Below are 20749 nucleotides of genomic sequence, written 5' to 3' on the forward strand. Positions count from 1 at the left end.
TTTTCATCATGTTAAGGATCATCTCTTCTATTTCTAGTTTTCCAAGTGTTTTAAACGTGAAAGGTTGTTGGATTTTTTTCAAATCCGTTTTATGAATTGAGATGATCATGTTAGTTTTTGAAAACTTGTAATTATTGAGCTTGTAGGTTTAGAGAAAAATCTCCCTATATTGGTAACCTATTGTTCTAGTTTGCTAGCTGCCGGAATGCAACACACCAGAGACGCATTGGCTTTTAATAAAAGGGGATTTATTTTGTTGGTTCTTCAGAGGAAAGGCAGCTAACTTTCCACTGAGGCTCTTTTCTTACGTGGAAGGCACAGGATGGTCTCTGCTGGTCTTCTCTCCAGGCCCCTGGGTTCCAACAACTTTCCCCGGGGTGACTTCTCCAAAGGCCTGGGCTGAGCTGCAAGTGATGAGATGAGGAATGCTGAGCTGCTAGGCTGTGCTACATTGCGTTCTCTCATTTAAGCACAAGCCAATTAAGTTAAACGTCACTCATTGCAGCAGACACGCCTCCTAGCCAACTGCAGATGTAATTAGCAACAGATGAGGTTCACATACCGTTGGCTTATGTCTGCAGCAACAAGATTAGGTATGCTCACCTGGCCAAGTTGACAACTGAATCTAACTAACACACCTATGTTCTAGATTCTTACTCTATGAGTTTGGGTAGGTGAGTGTGAACTTCATGGGGCAAGCCACAGGCAGAAAACTCTGATAAAAATGATGTTCAAGTCCTTACTCCAAATTCCTCAGGGGAAACTGGTTGACTGGACATTCTGGCAAGAGCCATAATGGAAGTTGAGGCAGAACTTATGTTTCTTCTGCTACACTCATTTCTCATTTTTAAGGCCACAGTTGATTGGATGAGGAGATTACCCACATTATTTGTTGAATGTAGATGCAGTCAACTAATTGTTGGTGAAAATCCATCTATGAAATACCTTTGATGACAACTGGGTCAGGGCTCAATCAAACTGGACATGATAACCTAGTCAAGTTCAAATCAAACATTATAGTGAGCATATAGTTTGCATTAAGTTTTTCACCCTGTTGAATGAAACTGATTTTAGAAATCTTCAGCATATATGTATGTATTTAGGCATATAAAACTGAAATAAGAATAACTGAATTATGGTTTTGACTATGCACTGCTTTAGAGGATATTGACAAATACCTTTTTTTATGTAATTGTATCCAATTTTTATGCTCAGAAGAGCAGCATATGAGACTTTAGGTTGCTGCAAATGCTGGTCAAAATTTGTAGATAGATTTTCAAAATTTTAACCTTTTTGATGATTAGGTTATGGTTGTAATTTGCATTTTCTTAATGACTTATTAGGTTAAAAACCTTTTCAATTTTTATTAGATATTTAAATATCCATTTTTGTGATGTGCATTGACCTATTTTCCTTAGGTTCACTTCTTATTTCATAATAATTAGTCAGGCTTCTTTATATTGTGTAGATATTAGCCATCTGTCCGCTATCTATAGCTTGCATTTGCACTCTGCTCAAGGTGTCTTTGACAAACAGAAATTATTAATTTTAATATTATCTTATTGTTTTTACTTATAGTTAGTACATAGTATATCCTATTTAAGAAATCTCTTTTTTCTTGGCTCTGTTGTTTTGGGAATTATGCATATCCATACATCTTAGTTTGCCAGGACTGCTATAACAAAAATCACAGAATGTTTGGCTGAAACAACAGGAATTCATTAACTCACAGTTTTGGAGCCTAGAAGTCCAAAATCAAGGTATTGGAAGGTCATGCTTTCTCCAAATTCTGCAGCATATTGGGAGTGGCTAAGTGGCAAATCAGTCTTTTCTTCTGTCACATGACAATCTGTTTCCTTTTGTCTCCTTATCTTGTTTCTATTTCCGTGTCCAAATTTCCTTTGCTTATAAGAACTCCAAACATATTGGATTAAGGCGCATCCTGAATCAATTTGGCCTTATCTTAATTGGCTCTTTGAGGATCACATTAAAAAATGAGTCCATACCCAGAGGATCAGGGGTTGGTCCTGAATATCTTGTTTACCAATCAATTCACAACAAGACCTTGGGGATTAGGAGTGGATATGTGTTGCGGATATTACTCAATCATAAATGCCACATGTAGTCTTCTGAGTGATTAGCTGTATTTGAAAGCCATATATGCCTTTTTCTTACTTTTAAACAAAAACTACCCATTATCTTTATCTTCCAACAAAACCACACACTTTGATGTTCCATAAAGCTCTACAACTCATTAAATTCCATTCTGTCGAATTTCCATATCATTCTTGTGTGGCATTAAGGATAATATTTGTGGTTTTATTCTTGTGTCATTGCAAGGCAAACTTGGATCATTATTTTTTAAATGGTTACTTCTTTATTATCTTTATTTTTCACATTTAAATATTTATTAGTTGATGTTGGGAGTTCTGGAAATAGCTTCTTGATTTCTCATTTATCCTTGAAGATTTGCATTTTTCAAATCACTTCATATTTTATTCTTAGCTTAGAAATTTTTCTTAGCTTTCATCTTTGACTTCACTAATTCGTGTTTCAGTTATATACAATCTCTTGATCAGAATAATAATTTACTTTAAAAATGAACAATAACATTGTCATTTCTGAGATTTATGGTTGATTTATTTCCATAATTTTCTGTTCTCTTTCAATAAGAACTCTCTACTATTTTCACATGAAACAGTATCATATACTGGCAAGGCAAATGGGCTCTTTCTCCAACTATGACACTTAATAGATATGCTATCTTGGGAGAGTTATTTAATATCTTTTTTGAATTCTAGAAAATATGGTTGCAAAGAATAAAATGTTTAAAAACATGTAAATGCTCAGGACAATGCTGGACATATGATCTACACTTATTAAGTGTTATATCTTTTTAGAAATAGCATTCTATTACACCTAATCTCTGATCCTTGGGTGAAATACCTACTTTTACTTCCCTAAGGATATTCAATATACTTATTTTAAGGTGATGTTTTACTCATATACTTTACAGTTCTCTCAGGAGCCATTCATTCAATTTGTTGAATTTGTCATCTTTCTTTTTGAGGTGGAGACTTTCTTAGTAGTTTTAGTAATTCTATTGTGTGCTTGCTATTGTAGTTTGGGATCTGCTCAAACTTTCTGCTTCTTCTGTTTTCTGTTGTCTGGAACAATGCATGCGTTCTGCTATAGCGCAGCGTACAGTGTTTTCACGGAGGATGGTAAGGCTAAGGCTTGCTCTGGGTCTGCTTTGTTAGTCAGCTGGTGTTCTGTGTCCATGTGCTTCATTTATGTCCTGATCTTCCTTGTCATCTGCAGAAGGCTCTGTTTTTCTTTCCCAATTTTGCAGACATTGCTCCTGCTTAAAATCAGGGACTACCCTCATACTGGCGTGTCTTGAGAAGAAATTGTGGCTCTTCTGTCAGTGATGTCGGTCTGCATTTGCTGAGATTATTAACCCCGTGAGCTTTCACAGGGTCACGGGTGTGGCCACCTCAGAATGTCGAACACTGTGGCTCAATCCCTGATATACTGGAACTCTTGTCCTTGGAAAGATGGCATCCCTCACTGACTTCTTGTCTGGTTTCAGTCTGTCACATCCTTTTTCCTCTCAGGTGTTATATGCTGAGAGTTACCAATGGCTCTAATTTTGTATGGGATTATGTATATATGTACTTATATATTTTTTATACTTTCATTATATCTGGGGTGGAAAATAGGCCTATAGCTATGTCATGTTCTTTTCAACTAGAAGAATTTCTATGTTTTTTTATGAATAGAAGCAATTAATATATAGATTTAATAATGTTAAAATTACTTTTTTATCAAAAAATTGGTCCTCCGTTTTCCTTTAAAAAATGTCCCTACATGTTAATTGCCTTGCATGAATCCTTATTTAGAGTAATAAATACTTGAAAAATAAGTTCATGGTTTTAATAATGGACTGACTGAATCTTTTTTAATGGATGGAAATTGTTTTACTTTATATATTTCTGATTTACTGAATCATCTTTATTAAATTTGCTTTATTTTAGATGAGTTATATCATCACAATTGATGGAAAGCCATATACTCTGCATCTCAGAAAACAGTAAGACGCAATTTCCCTTAAAGCTTAGGCTTTATTTTTTCAAGTTTCTTTACATTAATTCAATTTAGGAGTTTAATTTAATGAAAATGGTTTTATCAATGCATTTTTCAATTTAGGATTCATTAAGTCCTAAATACTATACTATCCATGAGATTCTTGCATTTTAATTTTTTGACTTGTAATTATGAAATCAAGAAATGAAACACATACTTGGAAATCTCCAATTGAGTATAAGCCATTATACAGAAGAATTGCAAATTTATATGGTAGATATATATTAGATATGTCTAATGTGAAATCACACATCAAGTTGTTACTAATGGGAAATTCAACTACTGGCAAACTTTGTTTGAATATATTATTTATTTATTTTTAACAACTTTATTGGTCATCGACATCTGAAATATATAATAAATCCATAATTTACAATTAAATAATTTTAATAACTTTATATAATGTTGCAGCCATTGATCACAAATCAGTTTTAGAACCTTTTAATTCTCCAAATAAGATCCCTCATATACATTTACAATTAATTCCTGCTTCCATCCACAGCCCTAGGAAAAAGTAAATCTACATTCTGTCTCCAAATTCGTATTTTCTCAATGCTTCAGATATGTGGAATCAAGTTGCTTTTTTTCTATTTTTATCTTTGAAAATAAATATTTGTAACCAATTGCTTCTTGACTGCTTGCATCTTTTATATTGAACAAAGCTGGAGAAAATGATTCTCATTTAATTCATGCTGTTCTCACTTAATTTATGATCATTCAATTCACATTGTTCGTTATTGCCTCTACAACTCCACCAAAAATGCTTATTGATACAATGATCAATAATCTTCATGTTTCTGAATGCAATGGTTATCTCTTAGTTTTTATTTTCTTGACTAATTGGCAGCAGTTGGTATAACTGTTCATACTCTTCTCTATAAAATTCTTTATTAATTTAGCATCCAGGATTTCACAGACTCCTAGTTTGAGTCTTATCATTGGGCTTGCTCCTTCTTGGTCCTTGAATCTCTTTCTAACTACACTCAATCACCTGCTTATGTCTTCCAGTCTCATGGCTTTAAATACCATTTGTGTTGATTGTTACCAAATTCATATCTCTACTTTGTACCTCTTCACTGAACTCTAGATTTATTTTATCTGACTACTTAATGATAACCAAGTGTTTATTAAAATTCCCATATTAATGTGTCCAAAATGAATTTCCAGTCTTTTCCCCATATTTATTCTTTCTACAATCATTTCAGTAAGTGGCAAATCTGTTCTTCCAGTTTTCAGAACAAAAACCTTAAGTCATTGTTGATATTCTGTTTTATGCCATAGCCAGAGGATTATTGCATCTTATATGTCTACCTTCAAAATATCCAGAATAAGACCTCTATAACTATATTCTATTTTGCCTATATGACTGTTTAACTTCTTTTCCTGCTTCTGCTTATTTGTGCCTCCAGATTAATCTCAACACAGCTTTTAGACTGTTTTGATTTACTAAAGCTGCTGGAATGCAATACCCCAGAAATGGACTGGCTTTTAGAATGAGGATTTGTTAACTTACAATTTACAGTACTGGAGCCATGAAAATGTCCAAATTAAGGCATCAACGTGATGACACCTTCTCTGAAGAAAGACTGCTGGCATCAGGGACATCATTGTCACATGGGAGGGCCACATGGCCAGCATCTGCTGATCCTTCTCTCCTGGCTTGTCTTGCCCTCAGCTGTTGGTTACAGCAGTTTTCTCTCCGAGCTTCTGTGGGTTTTCTCTTAGGTTCTCTGGGGCTTTTCTCTGTCTTTTATCTTCTCATAAAGGACTCCAGAAAACTTATTAAGACCCACCTTGAATGGGGTGGGTCATATCACAATTGAAATAACCAAACCAAAAGCTCTTACCCACAATATGTCTGCACTTCCAGAAATGAATTTAAAAAGCATGACCATTTCTGGGATACATAACAACTTCAAACCATCACAAAATCTAATCTGCTAAAATGTTGATGCGGTCCTGCCACTTATCTGTTGAAAACCCTCCAGTGGATTCTCATCTCTATGAGCCCCTCTTTTACCACTGTTTGTTTTCTTCACTCAACAATCTACTCTAGGCCTATTTTCCCCCTAATTGTTCTGTGTATACACAAAGCATGTTTCTGTCTCAGGGTCTTTGCTTTTTTCCTGGTTCTGTTCGGTGTACCTTTCTGTGCAAATCCACGTGTCTTGTTCTTCATGCATTTAGTGAACCATCCTACCTACATGTTATAGCCAACCTCCCGCTCCTAGGTCTTATTTCTCATTTATCATCATCTATCATGCTAGCAGTATGTGTTCCTAACTATGATGAAAGCCACGACTGTTTGCTTTATGGCCTCAAAGAAGGTCTGTCACATTGAAGACACTCAGTGAGTATTTGTTGACTGAAGAAACATATAGCACACACACAAGTGTCTGAGCACAGAAGAGTCAAAGTCTGTTCCAGTGTTAAAAAATTCTGAACTCCACAGTTCTACGAATTTTAACTGTTATGCCGTACTAAAATTACTCCAATTAAACATGTTGGCATGTTATCAGGTGAATACTATGCATTATGCATTTATTTTTTTATTTTAAATGTTTATATTCATATTATATTCAGAATTGAAATGTTTTTATTTTTATTTTTCATAGGTCATTCTTACCCCAGAATTTTTTGGTTTATACATATAATGAAACAGGTTCTTTGCATACTGAATCTTCATATTTTAAGGTAAGACTCAGAGGTCTTAGACATATATAACATGCTTTTTTGTTAAAGTGGACATATCATTAATATTGGGATACATTTGTTCCATGTTGATTTTCATACAAATATTTTATTCCATATCATTCTGAGCATTATTTTATGTTGATGGTTGTACATTGAAATGGTATGTGACAGAGATGACACCCAGGTACAAGAGAATATTCGTGGGTACTTAAGTGATAATAGAGAGAGTTCTCAAAACTGTTTTAATAATCCTCTATGCTTCACAATCTTATTATTATCAACTCTTTTACTGCTTTGAAACTTTTTGCAATATTTGAAATTACAATTTTTTCATTTATTTACTTTTTTCCAATGTTTTTCAGTTGCACTGCCATTACCAAGGATATGTTGAAGGTTTTCCAAATTCGGTTGTGACACTCAGCATCTATTCTGGACTCAGGTTATATAGCACCTTGGGGAATATCCATACATGAAGAACTTAGACTATTTAAAAAATGAAACTAGGTGGCTAGCAGACACATAGAAATTTGGGAAGACTTAAAAGAAAGCCAAATCTCAAACTTTCCTTTATGGTGGGCTTATTTTTATTTATATTATTATTCATTCATAATTGAACTTAAATGCCTATTCAGATAAAAAACACTCCAGGGAATATAGGGAAATATTTCTAAGATATTGCACAGAAAGAGATAGTTTCAGGAAAGAAAACTTTAGAATATATCACTTCATCCTCCACTGCTAACCCAAACAGTTTTGTAAATGACATTACTTAAATATAATAGGCACAAACACACATACACACACACAAACTGCTCTCAGTTTAGGAACACTCAGTAAGGAGACATGGAAAGAACTAAGTAAAGAGGCCCCTTCGAGGTAAAGGATAAGGGTAAAGTGATTTTAGTTGGTGGTGATGGGAATTGGAAGGTGGTATTTATTAGAAGAAGGGTCCAGATCAGAATAAAAGGCTTTCCCTGACTTCCTTTTGATTTTGGCCACCTGGACCCTAGAATTGACTCATGCCAGTTCAGAAAAAAATGACTCTATGAATGGGGATTTCATAGTTAGCATCCTCTTTGGATATCCACTCTACATTCCTGCTTCCTCTTCTTCTATGTGTAATAACAGGAAATTGACTCTTGTAATTCTCAACAAATACATTGGTTCCTGGCAAATACTAGACCTTAAATGAGTGAGTTACCACCCAGAAATCACAAAACACATCTCATTATATTTAGTTTTTGAAGATGTGGCAGACGTGGTGGCTCAGTAACTGTGGCAGATTGCAACAAACACATGAAAAGAATGGGGGTCAAAATATGTGTTTATTATGGTTCCTCATTTGTGTTACATTTTGGATTACACTGTTGAAGAAATCATTTGTGGGATTTTTATAATTATCATTTTCTGAATATTCAGTGGATTCCTTCAGTTTGAAAACATCAGCTATGGAATTGAACCATTGGAATCTTCAGCAAGATTTGAGCACATAATTTATCAAGTGAAAAATAACGGTCCTGATGAACTGTTGTTAGCAGGAAACGACAGCAATACCTGGCAGAAAGAACAACCCTATAAAGTTCAAATAAACTCACAGGTAACTGGGTGATTCTAATGTTATGACATACTAAGAAATTATGTCCCTAGAATTTTGAAAAGAACAGCTGTTCAATGAGATCATTACATTTGATTTCTGTTTCCTATACCTTTAAATAAACATCTGAATTCTTACTAAAATATCTGGGAAATGATCTAAATTATATATTTCAAACCTACTGTTTTATGATATATTTATCAGGGAACATTTCTTACTTCTTATTTTCCTTCAAACAAGATGAAATGTTATTGACCAATGTTTAGAAATATGCGAACAGTTTCACTTTTATTAGCACTTTTCTGGTATAAAATTACTATTAATAATTTGAAGCATAGCTTTACATAAAACCTGTACAAATGTTTCTAAAAGAGATAATTTGTAGAGTAGTCAACTCTCTTAATTTACCAAAACACATCTTTCACCGTTAAATATCTCCTCTATATCTAAAATATAAATATTCTTCAGAATGGTCCATTGTATTTCTGTACCTCGATTTTTAAACCTTGAGATTTATGAGAGATTTAAATTTTGCTTAGCATACATTGATAGAAGCAATAATGTTAAGTCCACGCATTTCTTAAACTTTATATTTTGAGATAATTTCAAACTTATGGGAAAGTTGCAAAAATAATACAAAAATAATACCAAGAACTCCAATATACTCCCTACCCAGTTACTCATATTTACCTTTTAGCATTTTGCCCTATTTGTTATATCCTTCTCTCTCTCTGTGTCACTCTCATATCTAAACATATCTATTTATCGATAGGATCTATCTATTTATCTATCTATCTACCTATCTATCCATCCATCTATCCATCCAGCCATCCAGCCATCCATCCATCAATTCATCCATCTATCCATCCATCCATTCATCCATCTTGTATACGTAATCATATACATATGTAATTGGGCTTTAATACTTAGTAATTCCATGTACATTTCCTAAGAACAAGGCTATCTGCTTATGTAACCTCATTAAATAGTTATTATGTGTAAAATGATTAACATATATAAAGCACAGTATCTATACTCCAGTTTTTTCAGTTGTTCAGAAATGTCTTTTTGGGCATTTTCTCCTCCATTATTAGATCCAGCCCATGATCGTATATTTCATTTAGTGTATTCATCTTTCAGTCTTTCTTTCTTTAAATTTCGGTAACATATATGCACCATGAAATGTCCCATCTCAACCACTCCCAAGATTATAATTCGGTAGCATTAATCTTCACAATGTGCTACAATCACCATCATCCATTCCCAAAACTTTTCCATCATCCAACAGAAACCCTGCACTTGTTATGAATTAACTACCCATTTCTCTTCCTTCCAACACAGATAACCTGTATTCTCCTTTCTGTCTTTATGAATTTGCATAATCAAGTTATTGCATGTAAGTGAAATCATACAATATCTGCCTTTTGTGTCTGGATTATTTCAATCAACATAATGTCCTCCAGATTCATCCACATGGTAGCACGTGTCAGAGGAATATTCCATTATTTGCATATACCACATGTTTATGCATTCATCTGTTGTTGGATATTTGGGTTACTTCCACTATTTGGCTATTGAGGATAATGTTGTTATGAACATTAATTAGTGTACACATATTGGTCTGAGTCCTTGCTTTCTGTTCTTTTGAATTTATGTCTCAACTTGGATTGGCAGTTTACACGATAATATTATGTTTAATCTTTGGAGGAACTGCCAAACTTTTTTTCCACAGTGGCTACAATTTTGCATTCTCACCAACAGTGTTTTGTTTCTCTTCATCTTTGCCAATATTTATTTCTGATTTTTTTTCCTTTGAAACAATACCCATTTAGTGGATGTAAGTTGGTCTCTTGTAATGGTTTTGATTTGCATTTCCCTAATGGCCATTGGTAGTGAGCATCTTTTCATATAATTTTTGACATTCTTTAAGAAATGCCTATTCAAGGCCACTGTGCATTTCTAAATTAAGTGGTTTTCTTTGTGAGATGTAGGAGTTCTTTATATATGCTGGATATTAAATCACATTGGACATATGGTTTCAAACTATTTTCTCCTACTCTTTGGTTGTCTTTTCACTTTCTTGACGATGTTTTTTGGTACACAAAAGCTTTTAATTTTGATGAAGTTCAACGTATGTATTTTTCTTTTGTTTCAGGTGATGCTGGTGTCATAATCTAAAATTCCATTGCCTAACACAATGTCCTGAAGATATTTCCTTAGGACATTTTCTTCTAAGGGTTTTATAGTTTTAATTTTTATATTTATGCTTTTGATCCAGTTCGAGTTGATTTTTATATATGGTGTGAAGTAGGGATCCATTTCTTTTGCATGTGGATTCCAATTTTACAGCAGCATTTGTTGAAGAGGCTATTATTTCCCCATTATTGGGGGATGGGGGCAAAGGGTTTGACACCTTTGTAAAAATTCAACTGGCCAAATATGCTTAGGCTTATTTCTAAACACTCAATTCGATTGCATTGGTGTATATGTCTGTTCTTGGGCCAGTACTGCAGTGTTTTGATAACTAGCTTTGTAACAGTTTTAAATTGGTAAATTAAGTCTGAGTTCTCCAACTTTATTCTTCTTTTTCAAGACAGTTTTGGCTATTTGGAGTCCATTGCTTTAAAAACAAAAAAATTTGATGATTAGTCATTCCATTTCTTTACAGAAGTTTGCTGGAATTTTGATTGGGATTGCTTTGACTCTGTAATTACATAGTATTGATATCTTGATAATACTAAATATTCTAATCAATGAGCACTGGATATCTTTCCATTTGTTTGGGTTTGGGTCTTCTTTAACTTCTTAATTTAATTTAGTAGAGATTTATAGTTTCCATGTACAAGTCCTTTACTTTCTTCATTAAATTTATTCCTAGATATTTTATTATTTTAGTTGGTATTATAAATGGAATTGTTTTCTCTATATCCTTTTAGAATTGTTCATTGCTGGTGTATAGACACAAACTGGCTATGAAATCGCAGTGGTCAGAATAGCATGGTACTGGCACAAAGAAGTATTGACCAATGGAATCAAATCAAAAGTGAGGAACTAGACCATCAAATCTGTGGATAATTGACCATTGATAAGGCCCATCTACTGAGGTGGGATAGAGTAATCTTTTAAATAAATGGGCATGGGAAAATTGGATATCAATAGTGAAAAGAATGAAAGAAGATCCTTACCTTATACCCTATACAAAAATTAACTCAAAATGGATCAAATACCTAAATACCTAAGTATAAGAGCCAGTATCTTAAAACTCCTAGAAGAAAACATAAGGAAACATCTTCAAGACCTAGCTTCTTGAACTTTACACTCAATACACAAGCTATGAAAGAAAAAATAGTAAGTGGAAACTCCTTAGAATCAAAAGCTTCTGTGACACAAAGCAGTTTGTGAAAAAGGTGAAGAGGCAGCCAACTTAATTGAAGAAAATATTAGGAAACCATATATCAGATAAAGGCTTGATATCCTGTATTCATAAAGAAATTATACAGCTCAATAATAAAAGAACAGACAACCCCAGTATAAAATGGGCAGAGGATATGAATAGACACTTTTCTGAAGAGCAAGTACAAATGGCTAAAAAGTGCATGAAGAGATACTCATTTTCATTAGCTATAAATTAAATGCAAATCAAGACAGCAATGAGAATGGCTGCTATTAAACAAACAGAAAACTAAAAATGTTGGACAGGATGTGAAGAAATTGGAACACTTATTCACTGTTGTCAGGTCACAGTGCAGCTACTATGGAAAAAAGTTTGGCAATTTCTCAGAAAACTTAATACTGAGTTTTCCTATGACCTGGCAGTATAAATACTCAGTATATACCCATAAGGGTTGAAAGCAGTGACATGATTAGACATTTGCACACTGATGGTTATAGTGGCATTATTCACAATTCCCAAAAGATGGAAATAATTCAAGTGCCCATCAACTGATGAGTGGATAAACAAAATGTGCTATGAACATACAATGGAATATTATGCAGCAGTAAGATGAAATGAGATCCCAAAGCATATAACAATGTGGGTGAACTTTGAGGACATAATGCTGAGTGAAATTAGTCAGACACAAAAGGACAGATACTGTATGATTTCGCTATTATGACTCCGGTAAAGGTAATCTCAGAGGTTATACTGTAGAATATAGCAGACCTAAAGATACACAGAAGCTAGAGATGGGGAAAACCTACCCAATGTGGTTGAACTTAGGTGCAAGGGAGCAGATAGAAGTGATGGCAGCTAATTAGTTGGGTTATAAGTAACATTGCCATTGAAAGTGAATATGATTGCAAGGGAATGTATAGTGCCATGTATCCCTCTGATTAAATCTACAATTATAAGTTCTCACATGAATTATTTCAAAGGCTTGATATTGGACAAAGAGTCAATAGTAGAGGGGCATGGGGGAAAACTAAGATTGCATGCTATGGCCAGTAGTTAACAGGAAGATGTCAACCGTACCACAGTACTACCAGGGGCAAATAATTGGGAGGGAAGGACAAATAACAGATAGCTTTGATTTGCTATTTGGTAAGGCTGTGTTTGTGGGTTCTTTGTCTCTATGGACCAGTGAAAATGGTCTAAAACCAATTATATCTTTGTACATCGTATGTACAAAATCAAAGATGTGCTATTACATTTTATTCATTTGCATTTTAGCCCCTATTGAAGTGAGAATTACCAAAAAATATAGTACAATTTTACAGACATTTATAATTACCCAAGTGGTTACATTTACCAGAATACTTTATTTCTTTTTGTTGCTTTGATCAACTGTCCAGCATTCTTTCTTTTCAGTTAAAGAATTCCCTTTAGCATTGCTTGTAGAGCAGACCAAGTTGTGATGAACTCCCTCAGTTTTTGTTTATCTGCAAATGTCTTAATGTCTCTCTCCTTTTTGAATGAAAGTTTCACCAGATATAAAATTCTTGGTTGACAGTTGTTTTCTTTCAGCACTTTAAGCACTTCAGCCCACTGACTTCTTGCCTCCATGGTTTCTGATGAGAAATGGGAACCTCATCTAATCTTAATCTTGTATATAACATGTTGCTTTATTTTTGCAGCTTTCAGAAATGTCTTTTTGTTTTTTTGCATTGGATAATGCAATTACTATGTGTCTGGACATAGTTCTTTTTGAATTTATCCTGTTTGGGGTTTGTTGGGATTTTTGAATTTGCATATTAATGTCTCTTGTTAAATTTGGGAAGCCTTCTGCCATTATTCCCTTGAATATTCCTTCTGCCCCTTTCTTCTCCTGGGACTCACATAATCCATGTATTGGTATGCTTGATGATGTCTGAGGAGTCTCTTAGGCTAGCTTAGCTTTTTTTTTTTAATTTGATTATTATTTTTTTCTGTTGTGTTTTTTTAAACTTTTTTATTTTATAGTATAATATGTATACAAAGCAAAGAAATAAAAAAGCAGTAGTTTTCACAGCACTCTTCAAAAAGTGGTTACAGCATAAATCCCAGAGTTTGTCATGGGCTACCATACCATCATCTAGGATTTTTCCTTCTAGCTGCTCCAGAATATAGGAAGCTAGAGGGCTTAAATACTTCTTATCATCACAATCTACTTTTTTTTCCTTCTTTTTTGTGAACAATAACATATATACAAAAAAGCTATAACTTTCCAAGCACAGCACCACAATTATATGTAGAACATATTTCAGACTTTGATATGGTTGCAATTTCACAATTTTAGGTTTTTACTTCTAGCTGCTCTAAAATACTGGAGACTAAAAGAGATACCAATTTAATGATTCAGCATTCATATTCATTTAAGTCCTATCTTCTATGTATAATTCCACCATCACCTTTGATCTTTCCACATTTCTCAGTGGGGTTGTTTGGGTTATGGCAATTCTAATTTTTTTATATTGGAAGGGTCTGTGACTAATGCAGGGTAAGGAGATGGAACTATCTGATGGTCTGGAGAGGCTGGGCTAGGTTTCAGGACCTATCTGGACCAGGAACCCATCTGGAGGTTATAGGTTTTTGGCAAGTTACTCTAGTGCCTGGAACCCATGTGGAATCTTATAAATTGCCCTATGTGTTCTTTAGGATTGGCTGGAATGGTCCTGGTTGGGGGTTGGCAGGTTATGATAGGTGGCAGGGTCTACCTGAAGCTTGTGTAAGAGCAACCTCCAGAGTAGCCTCTCGGCTCTATTTGAACTCTCTCTGCCACTGATACTTTATTAAGTACACTTCTTTTCTCCCTTTTGGTCAGGAAGGAATCATTGATCCCACGGTGCCAGGTCTGGGTTCATCCCTGGGAGTCATCTCCCACATCACCAGGGAGAATTTCACCCCTGGATGTCATGTCCCACATTGGGGGGGGGCATTGATTTCACTTGCAGAGTTGGGCTTAGAGAGACTGAGGCCACATCTGAGCAACAACAGAGGTCCTCCAGAAGTATATCTTAGGCATAACTATAGATAGTCTAAGCTTCTCCACTACCTACATAAGCTTCACAAGAGTAAGCCTTATGATCGAGGGCATGGCGCTAGCTTAGCTTTTTTTTTTTTTTTTTTTTTTTTTTTAAAGGGAAACATTTTCTTGTTTTATTGTATTCTGTTTCTCCGTTTTTGTTACATGGGCTGGGGCCGGGAATCGGACCGAGGTCCTCCGGCATAGCAGGCAAGCACTTTGCCCGCTGAGCCACCGCGGCCCGCCTAGCTTAGCTTTTTATAATTATTTTTCCTTTCTGCTCCTTAGCCTGGCTCACTTCAATGATCTTGTCATCATTTTCACTGATTCTTTCTTCTTTGAGTGCCAATCTTTTGTTGAACTCCTCCTGGGCATTTTTCATTTTGGTTGTTGTGATCTTCAACTCCAGGAGTTCTGTCCAGTTCTTTTTAAAAATCTCTACTTCTTTATTTGATCCTTATATTTTTTGTCCATTGTTTACCTGATATCTTTTAGTTCTTATACTGTAATTTCCTTCACCTATTTGAGCCTATTGAGGATTACATTTTTAAAGTTTTTCTCCAGTGTACACAGTCTGGTCTTCCTCATTCATATTTTCTGGATTTAATCCTCTTCTTTTTAAGGGTCTTTATTTCTTGATTTCCTGTTTCTTTGTTTGTCTTGTATTCTTATGTTTGTCCTATGCATTTTAAAAAGAGAACTCCGAGATATATTCCCTGAGATATTTGTTTCTTGAGCTCATATCCAGCTGGTGATATGGTAGAGATTTTCTTGAGTGTCATGCCTTCGTGTAAGAAACATTTATCCAAAGTGAATACAAAGTGCTGGGTCTTTGCTTTCTTTTCTGGACTTGTGTTTTGTTCTGGGCTTATGCTTGCTAGTGACCTTAAGAGTTACCCTACTTATAGGAGTTTGATTGTTCCCTCTACTTCCCAGGAAACATATCTTCTCCCTTTCTAGTGTTCCACTGCCATGTATAAAGCAGTTAAGCTTTTGCACCAGGCCATAGGCCACAATAGTTTCTTGCACTTGTTTTCTGGTCTTGAGCTTGTCTACTGGAAGGCAAATTCTTGGAGAAGGGCATATTAGAGAATAGTTTCTGAAATCAGTCGGTCCCATCCATAACAATGTCAGGCACCAACAGAGGGTGGCCTGGACAACTTCAAACTGTTCTGAAGAAGAAATGAGGAATGTACCATGATGGTCCCAGGAGCTTTTTCATGGCTCCCTAAAGCTATGCTTTCTTGATCTGCCCATCTAGTGCAGCCCTTCACTTGTCCTCTATAGCCCAGTGGAAGCATTCTGTCCACACTTTTGCTCAGGGAGGGTTGGAACAATGACCACCCTCAGAGTCCAGACTACAGCAATCTGAAGTAGCTAAGCATAAGCTGTGATAGTGGTTGGCCCTTGCCTACCCAGGATCTGGGGAAGTGGGTTTTTATGTTCTTTTCTGTCACCTGCAAGCTCTGCCAGGGTCCAGACCCCACTGCTGCCTGACATGAGGATGGGATATGTATACAGGTAACCATGCCCACACTGAAAGCTGGTATCTAGCATAAAGCACCCACTCAGCCTTCTTCTCCTTCCAGTATGCTATGGAGAGCTCTACTGGACTAGCAGTTTTGAAATAATTGATTCAAACAGTTTCTTCCTGTGTAATAGTTGTTATCATGGAAGGACTGATTCCAGGAGCTTCCTACTCTACCATCCTCTCACAATCAGAGCAGCATCTTAATCTTTCTCTCCTGGGTTCCAGTTGACTTCTGACTTCTGTTTTCTCCTTGTGGTTTCTTTGTGGGTCCAATTTCCTTTGCTTACAAGGACTTAAGCCATATTCAGTTAAGACCCATGCTTGTCGGGTTTGGACACACCTTAACTAATTTAATCAAAGGTCCTATTTACAAGTGTGATCACACCCGCAGGACCAGAATGTGGGAAGTTTGTGCATAATGCGATTCAATCCACAGTATTCTTATTTCATTTTTGTCCCTCATTTCTTCTGTTAATGCATACTTTCATATTATTTGATTTTTTTTTGGTAATATACCATTTTGAGTCCCTTTTCACTTCCGTGTTATATTTTTCAGAACTTTTTGTGATTATAACTATTATGTTTGATTTGATACCAACTTAATTTCAATAGTATATAAAACACTGTTCTTAAATCCCTCTATGTCCCCCCTTTTGTTGTGCTTGTTACCAATTATATATATATACATTGTGTGTCCCAAACCATAGCTTTATCATTGCTTTTTATATATTTGCATTCTAGAATCTGTCAGAAATAAAAGCTGGAGTTAGATTCCAAAAAATACAGTACAATAGTACTTCCATTTATAATTACCCATATGGTTACCTTTTTATAAGTTTTTATTTCTTCATGTATTTTTAGGAATTTGTGTTTTCTAGGTTACCATATTTGTTGGCATACACTTGCTCTCTAGCATTCATTTATTTATTTCTCTAAGTTCAGTAATAATGTCTCCACTTTCTTTTGCATCTTCTCTCTCCTTCTTTCCCTCTTGGCAAGCTAGCTAAAGGTTTGTAAAGTTGTTAATTTCAGAGAACCAACTTCTGATTTTGTTATCTCTACTGTTGTTTTATTTTCTATTTAATTTGTCACTACACTACTCTTTTTTTTTTCCTTGCATCTGCCTGCTTTATATTTTGGTTTAGACTTTTTCTAATTCTGTGAAGTGTAAAGTTAGGCTATTGATTTGAGATCTTTTTCTTTTTTATTATAGGCACTTACTGCAAATAATTTTCCTATGACATTTGGTTTTGCTGCATCCTATAAGCTTTAATATGCAGTATTTCATTTGCATTAGTCTCTGTGTATTTTATAATTTCTCATGTGATTTCTTTTTTAACCATTTGTTGTTTAAGAGAGTGATGTTTAATTTCCACATGTTTTAAGATTTTGTGGTTTCATTCTGTTCTTGATTTCCACCTCAATTCCATTGTGGTTGGAAAAGCTATTTTGTATGATTTCAATATTTCACAATAGATTGAAGACACAGAAGTAGCAAAGTGACAGAATGAGATGCTCCAGGGTTCTGCCCCCCCCCACAGAATTCTGGAACAGGCAAAACTGGCGTAGTCATCTTTCCAAGAGATGTGGAAAACAATTAAAAAATTGCATTAGCTTAGGAAGTTCAAAAATCAAGAAAAAGAAATTTTAAAATGCTAGGAAAACTTCACTGTGTATTTGCCATTTGCTGGCTCTTCCCCCAACCCTTTCTAAGCTTGGTGAGGAGCCAGCCTGCACTCCTAGTTGCAGTTCTTTGGTCCAGGTTCTGGAGTGAGCAGAGCAGCCCTTATCATATATTGGGGTACCCATATGTTTTTACAAATCATCTGGTGGCAACCTGAAGGATGGAACCAGGACACTCATCCCTGTTTCATCAGTTCCCCCACTTTCAATGCACTTAGATGAGTCCTGCATGGCAGCCAAAATGCTGGAGGAAGCCAATGAAATCTTAACTGGCTGGACACAAGATTGCCACCTTAAGACATATGATATAGAGCCTGAAACCAGGAGGAAAGAGTGAAGATTTCCTTGAGAAAGAGGGACATTCAAAGTATCCCTGTTAATAGTGGAATATATAAGGCCACACATGCATGCGCAGAATAAGAAACATACTCAGAAAAGACTGGTGAGAACCCTGTTTTTGTCTTTGGATTCACTGTAAAGGTTACGAAGCTCTGAAAAGAGAGCACCGCGTAGAGCAAATCTGCAAGGCTGGGAATACTGTTTTATTTCTTTTTCATTTGCTTTGTTTTTGTTAGCCCCTGAAATTTAAGGAAATATCTGTCATAGCTCAGTTTGGATACAAGCTTAAGGAACACATAATTAAGGTACACATTCCAGATTTAGTACATTAAAATATTCAGATGTCCAGTGTGCTGCAAAACAAAACAAAATAAAACAAAACACTAAACACACGGCATGCAAAGAAACAGGAAATGATGCCTGTGCAAAGTAAGACCGTCAATCAAGAGATATGATCAATGCAGAATCCCAGAAATTGGATGTACCAGACAAAGACTCTAAAAGGAATGTTTTGAGGGATGCTTACAGAACTAAAGGAAAACATGGACAAAAATTCATGGAAATCAGGGACACAATATATGAGCAAACTAAGGATTTCAGTAAAGAGATACATATCATATAAAGGAATCAGACAGAAATATAGGAGCTGAAAACCACTTTAGCTGAAATTAAAAATTCCTTAGAGGGCTTTTTAAATTAAAAAGTCCCTTAGAGGGCAGACTGGAGCTGGGAGAAGAAAAAGGAACTTAGTCTGAGGAGCAGAAAGAAAAAGGAAAGAGGAAAAGTGAACTGAGCCTAAGAAGCCTGAGGACATCATTAATACATATTATTGGTGCTCCAGAGTGGGATAAAAGAGAGAAAGAGGTTTATTTTAAGCAAAACTTGCCCTCACAACTAACGAGAGGGGTATGGTTAAGTTAAAATGCCTTAAAGATCTCTATATTTACTATGATTGAGCCATTTTTCTTGAATACTCATCAGAATGCTGCCAGCCTTTAGTCAATGTCCAGCGTTCTGGAAAAGTTTACTCTAATAATTTTTGCCAGTTTTCTTGTTCATTTGGTGGGGGAGGAGATTTTCAAAGCTTCTTTGTTCTTCTGTTTTCACTGATGTCACTCCATCACATTAATTTTTATATGCTATTTATTCATAATTGCGTAATATAAATTATCTTTCAAATTTCTGTTGTTACTAATTTCTTTTGTTACTCCTCCTTTGATCCATAGGGAATTTAGAAGTGTACGTACTTGCAGCTTTTCTAGATACATTTTTTATTGATTTTTAATTTAATTTCTTTGTGTTTAATTTATATATGTATATTTTCTCTGTAATGCAGTTTTTGTGTAATATCTACTAAGTAAATTTGTTCTTATTCTTCAGAGTTTCAGTTTTCAATATCACTTTTATGCTGACAATTTGTATTTTAGGCAAGTTGTCATAACATTCTCCCTATGAAGCATTTTGAAGGTCTGGCCTACATTTTTCATTTTTACTTAAAATACTATTATTAATAGTTATAAAGTAATCCAGGTAGGTTTGATAGACTGTCACTATTTACTTTCAGACTTTGTGCAAGTTCCGTCTAGAAGTTTGAGAAAATTGAAATGTGCGCAGAAAAAAAACATCCTCAAAGATAATTTGCTGTCTCTAGCCAGAGGGCCAGGAGAGGAGCAACTTAGCAAGGCAGAAACATCCTCTTCTATCCAAATAACCACAGAAAAGATTGTGAACCACACTCACCCTTTGCAGCAAAGACCAGGGGAGGAGCCTGGAAATGTAGCCTCGTCCTGTGGTAGAAAGGTGCTCCTCCTTCTACATCCAGGTGGTGCCATACAAGTGCAAGTGGAGGGCTGTGCCTTCATTCTACCTGATGCTAATGAAACACCTTTCCTGGGATGTCAGCAGAGTCACATGGTGTCAGCATGTGTACATCCCAGACTTCTACCTACACCCAGAGTTAAAATGGTATCTCTCCCCTACTTCTTCTACTATGGTGTCAGAGAAGCTATGTGTAAATGGTGGATTTTTACCACCACTTAGTGCCAGCAAACTTCCATACCGTGTAATATCAGTGCAGGCCACATGGGAACAGTGACCAGGCATAACTCCCACTTCAACCTAAGAAGTGTGAATGGAGACCTAGTGGAGCGCTTGTACTTGCTCCCATTACCCCATATGTTAATGGAAAGCCCTCGCACCTAGGGTGTCAAATGAAGGCTGAAGAGAAAAACTGGACTTATACTCCTACTGGCAGTAACAAGGTTAATACCACCTACCTTCACTGGTACAAAATAAGAGGATTCCAGCTGAAATAATATCTAA

At 35.5% G+C, this 20749-nt stretch overlaps 1 protein-coding gene across 4 annotated transcripts in view; it reads left to right on the forward strand.

The window, feature by feature from the left end:
* LOC143677058 (disintegrin and metalloproteinase domain-containing protein 18-like) overlaps positions 1-20749 on the forward strand; it is a 117474-nt gene that overhangs the window by 17808 nt on the left and 78917 nt on the right. For all 4 annotated transcript variants that reach the window (XR_013172364.1, XR_013172363.1, XM_077152555.1 and 1 more), the window contains exons 3-6: positions 4038-4093; positions 6762-6840; positions 7203-7279; positions 8260-8437. Coding sequence is in view for 2 of the 4 variants with exons in the window: in XM_077152555.1 (XP_077008670.1) it covers positions 4038-4093; positions 6762-6840; positions 7203-7279; positions 8260-8437 (390 nt within the window). In the remaining 2 variants the exon portion in view is untranslated. The remainder of the gene's footprint in view (positions 1-4037; positions 4094-6761; positions 6841-7202; positions 7280-8259; positions 8438-20749) is intronic.

This window comes from Tamandua tetradactyla, chromosome 3, assembly GCF_023851605.1.
Source record: "Tamandua tetradactyla isolate mTamTet1 chromosome 3, mTamTet1.pri, whole genome shotgun sequence".
NCBI classification, from domain to species: Eukaryota; Metazoa; Chordata; class Mammalia; order Pilosa; family Myrmecophagidae; genus Tamandua; species Tamandua tetradactyla.